Genomic DNA, 11,550 nt, shown 5'->3' with positions numbered 1-11,550 from the left:
AGTAGTTCCGCAGTAACTGGATTGTGTGGCCTTGCTCATTCCCTGATGGACTGATGGAGGGTAGCTACTGGGACGTAAGTGGGGATTTGATCAACCCCGGCTGGGTCGCCTGAGTGAGGGGTATGATGTTGGAAGACCCGAAACCCCGTTGACCTCAGGAAACATCACTGAAGATACGTCCCAGGTGTATCCATGCCATGTATTTTTAGGTATATTAGTGCCCCTCACTTCACACGGGTGTGATTTTTATTTAAAAAGAAAAAAAGAATACTATATTTAATCAGAGCTTATAATGTATGCATTATTATTATTATTTTCATGCTATCTCAATATCACAGCCAGTCCCCCTCATCCTCATTGTGCTCTACCGCCCTCCAGGAACTCTCGGGAACTTCCTGGAAGAACTAGACTCTCTGATGAGCTCGTTTCCGGAAGATGGCACCCCTCTGATTCTACTGGGTGACTTCAACCTTCCTACCGCAGAGAAGTATCTTCCTGTTACATCCCTTCTGGCCTCATTTGACCTCTCCCTATCTCCCTCCCCTCCCACTCACAAGGCTGGTAATGTTTTGGACCTTGTGTTCTCCAGAACCTGCTCTCCCTCCACGCTCTCTGTTACCCCTTTAATTAGGTCTGACCACCACTTCATAACCTTCTCCCTCTCTCTCTCCACCCTCCCGCCTAAACCTGTTAACCCTCCGAACGTCACCTCCCGACGCAATCTCAAGTCCCTAAACCCCTCCTCCCTCTCATCCTCTATTCTCTCCTCTCTACCCTCCCTGGAGTCCTTCCTCTCCCTCTCACCTGACACTGCAACCTCATCCTTCCTCTCCTCTATCTCATCTGCATTCGACCAACACTGCCCGCTCTCATCCAGGCCAGCTCGCTCATGTCCACCGGCTCCCTGGCTACCTGAAACTCTCAGATCTGAACGAACACCTCTAAGGGCAGCCGAAAGAAAGTGGCACAAGACAAAGCTACCAGATGACCTTTCCCACTTTCACTCACTCCTCTCTGCCTTCGCCCTCTCACTAACCACTGCTAAAACCTCACACTCTATAACATACGACGAATTAGACCGTTCCTCACCCAGGAATCAGCCCAGCTCCTAATCCAGACAACAGTCTTGTCAAAACTCGACTATTGTAACTCCCTCCTTACTGGCCTACCAGCATGTGCACTTAAGCCTCTCCAGCTGATCCAAAATGCCGCAGCTCGCTTGGTCTTCAACCAGCCAAAATTCTCACATGTCTCCCCCCTGCTCCGCTCCCTCCACTGGCTCCCGGTCGCTGCCCGCACAGAATACAAAACTCTGATGCTGGCATTCAAGATATGGCTCCCCCATATCTTGCAAGTATGATCGAACCCTACAAACCCTCCCGCTCACTCAGATCAGCCAACGCAGGGAAGCTGGAAGTACCCTCACTAAAAATGCCGGGACAACGCTCCACACGTCCCAAACTCTTCTCCCTTCTGGCTCCAAAACTGTGGAATGCACTTCCCATTGCAGTCAGAACTGCAGCATCACTCCCAATCTTCCGCCGTAGTTTGAAAACCCACCTTTTCAGACTCCATCATGGCCCATAGCACTTACCCCACCCCCTTAGATAGCAATTCTGTAGACTTAGATAGCATTTGATACAGACTTATAGCATGTTATGTAAACAGCATAAGTGCATTGTATGTAGTCATAGCACGTCATAGTACATAATGTATATCATAGTAGTATAGATGTATAGCATATTTCATTATAGATATTCCACTGTTACTTTCTTAGCTTACACATGTTTCATGATAAATGTTTTTATGTGATGTATTCCCCATGCTTTTTGTTCTTGCTTAATGTAAGTCGCTCTGGATTAAGAGCGTCTGCTAAATGCCTAAATTGTTGTAAATTGTAAATTGTATCTGTTCACAATTCTGTCTGTCTGTCTGTCTGTCTGTCTGTCGTCAAGGTACAGCATGAAGACAACACACACAAACATAATCAATACTGGCCCAAAAGATAATCTTTTGAACTGCAGCCCCCCCCCCCCCCCCACCCTCTTGCGAGCACACACACACACACACACACACACACACACACACACACACACACACACACACACACACACACACACCCCAAACTGACCTCCGACCCAATAGGGTAAAGCAGCGGTTGCTAAGGGAGGGATGTCTTGGCCGGTAACGGGACATCTTTGCAGAGTTTGCGCTGCGTAAAATGTCCCTTCTCCGTCTCCAACTGTGTTCAGCTCCTCACCCGCCACGCACATTGTTTGCTTCATTGCCTTTATTTACTGCGGATTGCATTCACACCTGCACCGAATCCTAATCAAGTGCGATTGGAAGCGAAGCGAAACCCCCGTTTCTGCTCGGGAGTAGAATGCGGTTCTTTGATACGCATTAGGATTCGAATGAGCCTTCACACCTGCCAAACGAAGTGCACTTTCTGACAAACGGCAGGATTCGTTTTTATCGCAGCAAAGCTTTCTGGTATGAATGTCACCTATATGTCATCACATGGTGGTTCCGTGGCTCAAATGGGTCTGAGAGGCTAAATGTCATCACATGGTGGTTCCGTGGCTCAAATGGGTCTGAGAGGCTAAATGTCATCACATGGTGGTTCCGTGGCTCAAATGGGCCTCGATATGAAAAATGTTGAAAACCACTGATCTAGACTATAAAATATGTCAATCAATCAAACAATGAGTCTAATCTAGAGTGCTGATTTCACCACGGCTTACACAGTAGGTCATGAGACAGTGTGTGTGTGTGTGTGTGTGTGCCGTGTCACCTGCACCTTTGACCCCGTCCTTGTGCTGGAGGGGATATATATCCTTGTGGTAGACTAGACTGGACTCCTAATGCAGTCAGTCTCTCTCTCTCTGCTCTCCCAGGTTGACGTGCGGACAGGCTGATTGACAGGCTGATTGACAGGCTGTGCAGAGATGCGTGTGTTAACAGCGTTGGCTCTTCTCTTCACATCATGGCTGCTCTCTCTGAACTCACTGAAGGCTGAAGGTAAGGAATAAAGAACTACTCACATGTTTAATGACGTTCATTTTTCATTTATTTGTATTTTTATTTGAGGTTTCATGACCTCAATGACACCCCAAAAAAACCCCTGAACTTTGAACATTCAGTGGATTTTCTGTGGCCAAGGAGTTCTTTCTGTGTCTGTGAAGCCTCTTGAGCTGCAATGAAAAGAGGCAAAACAGTGAAAACAGTGACATCTACAAAATCCCATATTGACATATATGGGATTTTCTGACTGTGACATCACAGTTAGCAGGAAAATCAGAGCACTTGTCGGAGCCAGAAAACCCCAGACCACAGAAAATCTACCCCCTTTTGGTGTTAGCATTATGTTATGCTTTAGCTATTTAAAAATAGCAGATCTAAAAGCTCATAGCGCGCCACCGAGTGGCGTGGCGCGCTACGAGCTTGTAGGTCTGCTATTTTTGAAAAATCGTTATGACATAGCTTTTTCAGAAAACTGTCAGGATGTAGAAGACATTTTTTTTTATCTGATCTCAGGTCAGAATGGGTTAAATTTGAAAACTCTATCAAATCTACGAGCTTGTAGGTCTGCTATTTTTGAAAAATCGAAGAACCACTGACATAGAAACGCAGCTTTTTCAGAAAACTGTCAGGATGCAGAAGACATTTTTAGAATCTGATCTCAGGTCAGAATGGGTTAAAAGTTCAGGTTTTATGGGTGCAACTGAGCTCAGAAAACCGTCATATGTAGACGAGCAAGTCGGCTCTCGTCCTATACACACATTACGTTAAATTCCCATCCACAATGAATGGAGAATGTATGTCATATGTGTCAAGAGCGCCCCTCACTTCACACAGGTGTGATTTGTTTTAGAAATAATCCAAATCTACAAAGTATAACTACAAATAAATGTAGTGCAGTAAAAGTGCAATATTTAGATCTGAGATGCAGTGGAGTAGAAGTAAAAGTATTGGAAAGTAAACTACAAACACCTTAAAATTGTACTTAAGCACAGTACTTAAGTAAATGTACTTTACACCACTGTGAAGAAATCATTATTTTATTTACTATTTAATTTAATTTGAGTTTTTTCGCTGTTTGTTCTGAAAAGCCAGTGTCCTGTTTTAGAATGATGTCATGATGTGTTAAGGGTAGGGCTATTTGAAAATAGCAGATCTACAAGCTCACCATGTGTCACAATGTGAGGCCTTGTGAGCATTGTAGATCGGCTTTTTTCAAAAGATTGCATTTTGAAAACTTGAAACTTCTGCACTTTTACTCTTGGTTCTTTAAAGTGTTAGATCAGATGTGTGGACTAGATTAATAGACTACTTTATTAATCTAGTGGTTGTAAAGGTATTCATTGATTGGCTGAGTGAGTCCCGTGGTGGGATTTCTGATTGGTTGAGTCCCGTGGTGGGAGTTCTGCTCTGGTTTTGGTGAATATTAAGTAGTTCTGGTCATTTGGTGGTGGGGGGGGGGGGTTTGGGGTTCCCTCATTGAAAAAAGATCACACCCGTGTGAAGTGAGTGGTGCAACTCCGTGTGGGGGCCCCCCGGAAGTTCCAGAACCACAGGACCAAGGCCCGGTTCCGGAGAGCCGCCCCACGTCCGAAACGGTAGAGAAATGACAGAGTTACCGTGTGGGGGTCCCTCTACTGTACTGTCCTGTACTGTCACTGTACTGTACTGTACTGGCACACCCGAAATCACCATATATACAGTTAATATGTGCATGTGGGTTTGTGTGTGTGTGTGTGTGTGTTAGGTTGCGCACAGGTGGTGAAAAACAACCCTGCTATTTCCGTGCTCAGACCCTGCAGTCACCCAGCCACACACACAGCTCCGTAAGGGAGTGGTTGCACCACTCAACAAAAACAAATCCACAAAACTATCATCATTTTGTCTTGTTGTTCTACCATAGCACAACGTTGGTTCAACTTTGACCTCTCTGTCACATGATGTTTGTGCTGCTTCTGTCTGTCTGTCTGTCTGTCTGTCTGTCTGTCTGTCTGTCTGTCTGTCTGTCTGCCTGCCTGCCTGCCTGCCTGCCTGCCTGTCTGTCTGTCTGTCTGTCTGTCTGTCTGTCTGTCTGTCGTGTGGACTGTATGGATTGGATAGATGATCAGATGATAATATATAATCTTTATTCCTTGGGTAAATCCCTGTCCTGACTCCTGTTTGATTGATTGATTGATTGAGATATTTATTAACAGTTTGCATAATTACAGTAGGCTACATTTCAAGCACAAACTCAATACAAAGACTGTTAACTGTGAGTGGACGACCCAATTAAGCATTACACTTGTTTAAATTACAACAGGGTCCACCATGTTCAATTCATCAAAACATTTAGAGACGTACAAATAGACACGTCTATGTAGTTAAAGAACAGAACAGGAATTCATCATAAAGGAAGCAAAAAGGGAAAAGAAAAATATACAGTGTGGGGAAAAGGGGGGGGGGGGGTGATTCAGCTTTTACGGGGGGCAGTTTGGACTTGCATGCAGCCTGTGTCATACATGGTACGGTAGCTATATTTGTTAAGTTATGCGTTATGCGTAGTTCTGCAGCTTAACGTTGCATTCGGAGAAAACACAGAGATGTAATCCATTTAGCCAAGCCTGGCATATTTTATTGTAAGGGCTCCCTCCCACACATCAGTCTCACGGTGACAGACCCAATACTACTGAATGAACTGCTCCACACACGGGTAGTAGTCATGTGACCTGATCATGCTATAGGAGGCGTCTTGGCGCCTCCCAGTGGCACAAGCATATCATTGCACATCACATAGAACAGCGCAGTATTACATTATACAAGTGAGGACGTGTATCCCATCAAATCTCAACAATATTAGTCCAATGTTGCTGTTAGTCTATAAAACTTTTGGACCTTGTGCGCTGTGTGTGTGTGTGTGTGTGTGTGTGTGTGTGTGTGTGTGTGTGTGTGTGTGTGCATGCATGCGCGCGGAGAGAGACGCAGAGAGAGAGAGAGAGAGAGAGAGAGCATCCTACACGTGAGATGTCAAAATGAATTGGAATAAAAACTCCTGTAGGACTCGACTCCTAGTCGGCGACCAACCGTTTAGTGTGAAAGCCACAACGACATAATAATGACAGTCGATTTAAAACAAAGAAAAGACTCCTCCTGTAGTCAGTGGTGTCAACATGGTGATTTTATTTACCACGGAACGTGTCGCGCACGCGCGCACGTGCACGCGCGTGCATGTGCACATCGCATCGCGCCATGCACACAGAACAGCTGCATAGCATTATTGAGTGGTGCACAGTGTTGTTTTTGGCAGCAAATTTCTATTTTAGTTTTAGTCATAGTCTTTGGACTGAAACTTCATTTAGTTTTAGTCACATTTTAGTCACCTGGAATGTCTTAGTGCTAGTCTAGTTTTAGTCGACTAAATGTCATAAGATTTTAGTCTACTAAATCTATAGTTGATTTAGTCGACTAAAATGTATTTCGGCGGGTCTTGATGCCGTCTTAATGAATTAATTGAATTTGCTGAAAATAGCTGATCTACAAGCTCACAACGCGTCGCAACGCAACCAAGTGTAAAATGACTTATACTGGATCTCTTGTCCACTAGTCCCTTCCTAACATTTTAGTCTAGTTTTTATTTGTCTACGAAATTGTCAGTATATTTAGTCTTAGTTTTAGTCGCCGTAGCTTTAGTTTTCATTTAGTTTCCATTTGTTTTTGACAGTGAAAAAAGGTAGTCGACGAACATTTTTCGTCTTAGTTTTAGTTGACGAAAACAACACTGGTGGTGCAACCACTCCAAGGAACAGCAATGTCCGTGTTCACCTATATGTCACCCATTCTTGAGATAAGGGACAAAACTTTTTTCAAACTGGATTTTTTTTTTTTTTAAGATACATTCAAATCAAATAGATGTATTTGTAGACACAGGTCTCAACTACCAATCTTGAGAAGGAACAGGTTTTTCGCATAACATTTCTTTCTAAAATGGGACATTTATGCACTTAATACCTGATTCATGTCAACTCCGTCAGACACACTAAAATCCCTTTTAATTGAATTTTATCATTTCAACAATAATATAAAGTCCTCAGTTATCTTATAATGGCTTTCAGTAATCAAGTTAAGTAATACAAATCTTTTAATATTATTTTGTTCCAATATCACACTATTATGAAATATCCAATTTCTCAAAACCGTCATTTCAACCTTTATTTTCAATATTATAACATGAAAACCATGTAAAAAAAAAAAGAAATCATCATTACGTATCATTTCAGTTGGTGTTTCAATACATAAGCACAAAAGATTTGACAGCAAATTTTCTATTTCTTTGGAAATTAACAAAAACATCACGGGACGAACGTCTGACGGAGTTGACGAACATCTGACGGAGTTGACAAGTTTAACTGATTTAGGTTCTAGACCACCTAGGATCTTGATTCTGGTGACTAATCCCACATTTTCAAGGATGAGGAATACAGTGGTACTATTTAGATTTGCCCTGTGAACATGGCAGCCATTTTTCAAAATGGCCGCCAACTTTCTGTTATTTCCCAATAACTCAAGTTCTACACCACCTAGGATCTTGATTCTGGTGACTAATCATACATTTTCAAGGATGTGGGATACATTGGTACTATTTAGATTTGTCCTGTGACCATGGTAGACATTTTTCAAAATGGCCGCCAACTTTCTGTTATTTCCCAATAACTCAAGTTCTACACCACCTAGGATCTTGATTCTGGTGACTAATCATACATTTTCAAGGGTGAGGAATACAGTTGTACTATTTAGATTTATCCTGTGACCATGGATGGTACACATTTTCAAAAATGGTGGACCTGCTATTATTTTACCAATTTACTCAGGGAATATTATCAGAATAATATAAAATCTGTGAATACATTTCTTACCAAGAATTTTCTTCACCAATGTTTGTAAAGGTGTCTACTAATATATCCCACATTGGTTTCTATCTGACCACCCTAGGGGCATGTTTGACAGCTGCTGAAAGTTGGGTACCATCAACAACCAATATAAGGCTAAATGTTCTAAATTTCATTATGCTTTAAGTAGCATGTGGCATGTCAAACTAGGGGCTTTTCATGATTCTGGATCCATTCCAAGCATTAGTTTTGCACAAAAAACACTACGTTGGCTAAAAACGGCCATAGCCATCATCACAGATGTGATGAGGTCAGCACATGTCGGCACATTTGGGCAAGTGGCTATGGCCAAACTAGGGGGTCTATGGCCAAACTAGGGGTCAAACTCCTTGGGCTAAATTCGGTGAGGTGAACAGTGAGCAGTGAACAGTGAGCGAAAGACTGAAGACAGAAGATTTGGCTTCAGGACCATCAGGCAGGATGTGCAGACACTGAAGGCATCAGTGTCTTTCTCTGTGTCCCCAGCATGTCAACCAAAGCAATGTTACCAAATCAAAGGAGCCTTCACCTCATGTCACCTGGGGCTGGGTGAGCAATCGTATCCTGTATCTAAACTCACAACTAAATACAGACACTTGGCCAGACTGCCGTTTGAAAGGGTCAAACCCCTCATCCTGATTGGGGAAGACCACCCCACCTAATCACACCAACCGAACAAGTGAGGTTGGGGCCTCCAGGTGGGCCAGCAGCCATCTGCACAAGACTGGGCTGGACCCTGCAGGAAAGCAATCTCCAGCCAAGACAATGTAAGTTGACTATAACAGAGCCCCAGAACACAGAGCTCAGGAGAAGGATGGAGAAACACTGGCAGGAGGCCACCAAGATACAATGCCCCAGAGACCCAGAGTGTGCCACCACTGGCAGTAAGGAGATCAACTGCTGCAGCAAAGATGTCATGAAAGGCAAGTCTCCACCAAAAAAAACCCTGAACCTAATCGGGGTGTCAAGAGACCAAAGTTTCTCCCCCACAGTTCCCTGCAGTGGCCAGTGAAGTCAAACTGTGCATCTGTACCTGAAAGGGGCAAGTCAAAGGCCAGAAAGCCCACCTCCTTTTAATGTCCTGTCAGTGGAAACTCAACCTGCACCTGAAATAAGCCCTTACCTCTCCCAGAGAAAGTTCATCCTTGAAAATGTAATGATTAGTCGCCAGAATCAAGATCCTTGGTGGTCTAAAACTTGAGTTATTGGTAAAATAACAGCAGGTTGGTGGTCATTTTGAAAAACAATGGCTGCCATGGTCACAGGACAAATCTAAATAGTACCACTGTATTTCTCATCTTTTAAAATGTATGATTAGTCGCCAAAATCAAGATCCTAGGTGGTCTAAAACTTGAGTTATTGTAAAATAACAGCAGGTGGCGGCCATTTTGGAAAAAAAATGGCTGCTATGGTCACAGGACAAATCTAAATATTACCAATGTACCCCACATCCTTGAAAATGTATGATTAGTCACCAGAATCAAGATCCTAGGTGGTGTAGAACTTGAGTTATTGTAAAATAACAGCAGGTGGTGGCCATTTTGAAAAATGGCTGCCATGGTCACAGGGAAAGTCTAAATTGTACCACTGTATCCCTCATCCTTGAAAATGAGGTCTTAGTCACCAGAATCAAGATCCTAGGTGGTGTAGAACTTGAGTTATTGTAAAATAACATCAGGTGGCGGCTCTTTTGTAATATGGCTGCCATGGTCACCACGAGACAAATCTGTGATGGCCCCATAGCCAAAAATGTTCCTTAAGGCATGCTCTAACTGTGTGCCAAATTAGAATACTGCCCATTATTCAAAAACAATAATTTTATTGTTTTAGGAACACTTTTGTCAACTCCGTCAGATACACGTCAACTCCGTCAGACACAAAATCTGACGGAGTTGACGTCTGACGGAGTTGACAAAATGGCATTTGTTTTCATCTTAACCCTCTTTAGTACAATGTAGCCATTTTGTTTTTGCTTAATTTTGTTAGCTAAACCTAACCCCTAAACTAAAATAATAAACATTATTTTGGAATTCTTAACAAAGATCATAAAAATGTGCAGACGGAGTTGACATGTAAAAGCTGTGACCACATTGTTATCAACATTGTTTGTTTAAAATATCAAACAATTGAATGCTTGTCAGACCAGGTACTCCACTGTTGCAACAAATATAAATGGCTAAATCTGTCGACAATATTTTCTGATTAATTTAAGACTTTAAAAAAAACCTGACGGAGTTGACGGAGACGTGGGACGAACATTTGATATGAGATATTTAATAGAAAATATAAATTAAAATTAACTGTGTATATTATTTGCTATGTTGTTGACAATCTACTTTAATTTAGTATGTATATTTATGTGATTGTGACAGTATTAGACACTTTTTTGGCAGTTTGAAATTGTGGCCACTTGCTGGGGACAGGCTAAATACAGGCCTTTTTGGGTACAGGGCCTGCTTTTAACTAATTCAGATGGAATATGAAAACAATTATAATGAAATTAAGGGCATAATAATACACAACTGTATTACACTTAACTTTGCAAGTGCTTTTATTTTTATGAATTAATTTATTTTTTACATAAAATAAGGCTCTTATGTGTGGGACATGTTTTTTCCACTTTTGTCCCTCATCTCAAGAATGAGTGATGTATATGTGTGGCCATGAGCACCAGTATATGACTATGAGTACCAGTAGGGGCGCTGTTTGCCAGAACAGCCCTCAGCCCTTGCCCCTCCCCCTTGTCCCTACATAATGAGTGTTTTAACCCTATAGCCCTCAGCCCCTCCCCCTTGTCCCTACATAATGAGTGTTTTAACCCTATAGCCCTCAGCCCCTCCCCCTTGTCCCTACATAATGAGTGTTTTAACCCTATAGCCCTAGCCCCTCCCCCTTCCCCCTACATAATGAGTGTTTTAACCCTATAGCCCTCAGCCCCTCCCCCTTGTCCCTACATAATGAGTGTTTTAACCCTATAGCCCTCAGCCCCTCCCCCTTGTCCCTACATAATGAGTGTTTTAACCCTATAGCCCTCAGCCCCTCCCCCTTGTCCCTACATAATGAGTGTTTTAACCCTATAGCCCTCAGCCCCTCCCCCTTGTCCCTACATAATGAGTGTTTTAACCCTATAGCCCTAGCCCCTCCCCCTTGTCCCTACATAATGAGTGTTTTAACCCTATAGCCCTCAGCCCCTCCCCCTCCCCCCTACATAATGAGTGTTTTAACCCTATAGCCCTCAGCCCTAGCCCCTCCCCCTTGTCCCTACATAATGAGTGTCAAGGGGAATTGGAACGTCCCTAAATATTGAACGTCCCTTATTGTAGATATTGATATACAACCTGTTCTCACAAAATAGCTGATCTGCAAGCTCACTACAGGCCAGTGGTCCCCAAACCTTTTCATGTCAAGGACCCCCAAATTGACACTAATTAGCCCACAGACCCCCATTTGAAGAGATATGCCTGCAGGGACCCCATAGATTTGAAGAATCTAGCAGTGTCACAGACAGCCAGTGTGACATGCATTAGTCCATTGTAAAATCAAAAACTACTTACAGTATAGAAAGAAGGGGCTGTGGTCACTGTGTTCATTGTTATTAATATCTTTAAGAACAGTCATTTTCTAT

General features: G+C 42.9%; 1 protein-coding gene across 1 annotated transcript in view; it reads left to right on the top strand.

The window, feature by feature from the left end:
- Positions 1-2,912: 2,912 nt before the first annotated feature.
- LOC308310438 (plasminogen-like) overlaps positions 2,913-11,550 on the top strand; it is a gene marked incomplete at its 3' end in the record, with an annotated part of 12,889 nt that continues 4,251 nt past the window's right edge. The window contains exon 1 of the mRNA XM_080756781.1: positions 2,913-3,021. Coding sequence (XP_080612907.1) covers positions 2,949-3,021 — 73 coding nt within the window. The 5' untranslated portion in view covers positions 2,913-2,948. The remainder of the gene's footprint in view (positions 3,022-11,550) is intronic.

Source organism: Protomyctophum bolini, assembly GCF_963924005.1.
Source record: "Protomyctophum bolini genome assembly, chromosome: 22".
NCBI lineage: Eukaryota > Metazoa > Chordata > Actinopteri > Myctophiformes > Myctophidae > Protomyctophum > Protomyctophum bolini.
The sequence above is the reverse complement of the archived record's forward strand: the minus strand, read 5'-3'. Positions and strand labels throughout refer to the sequence as shown.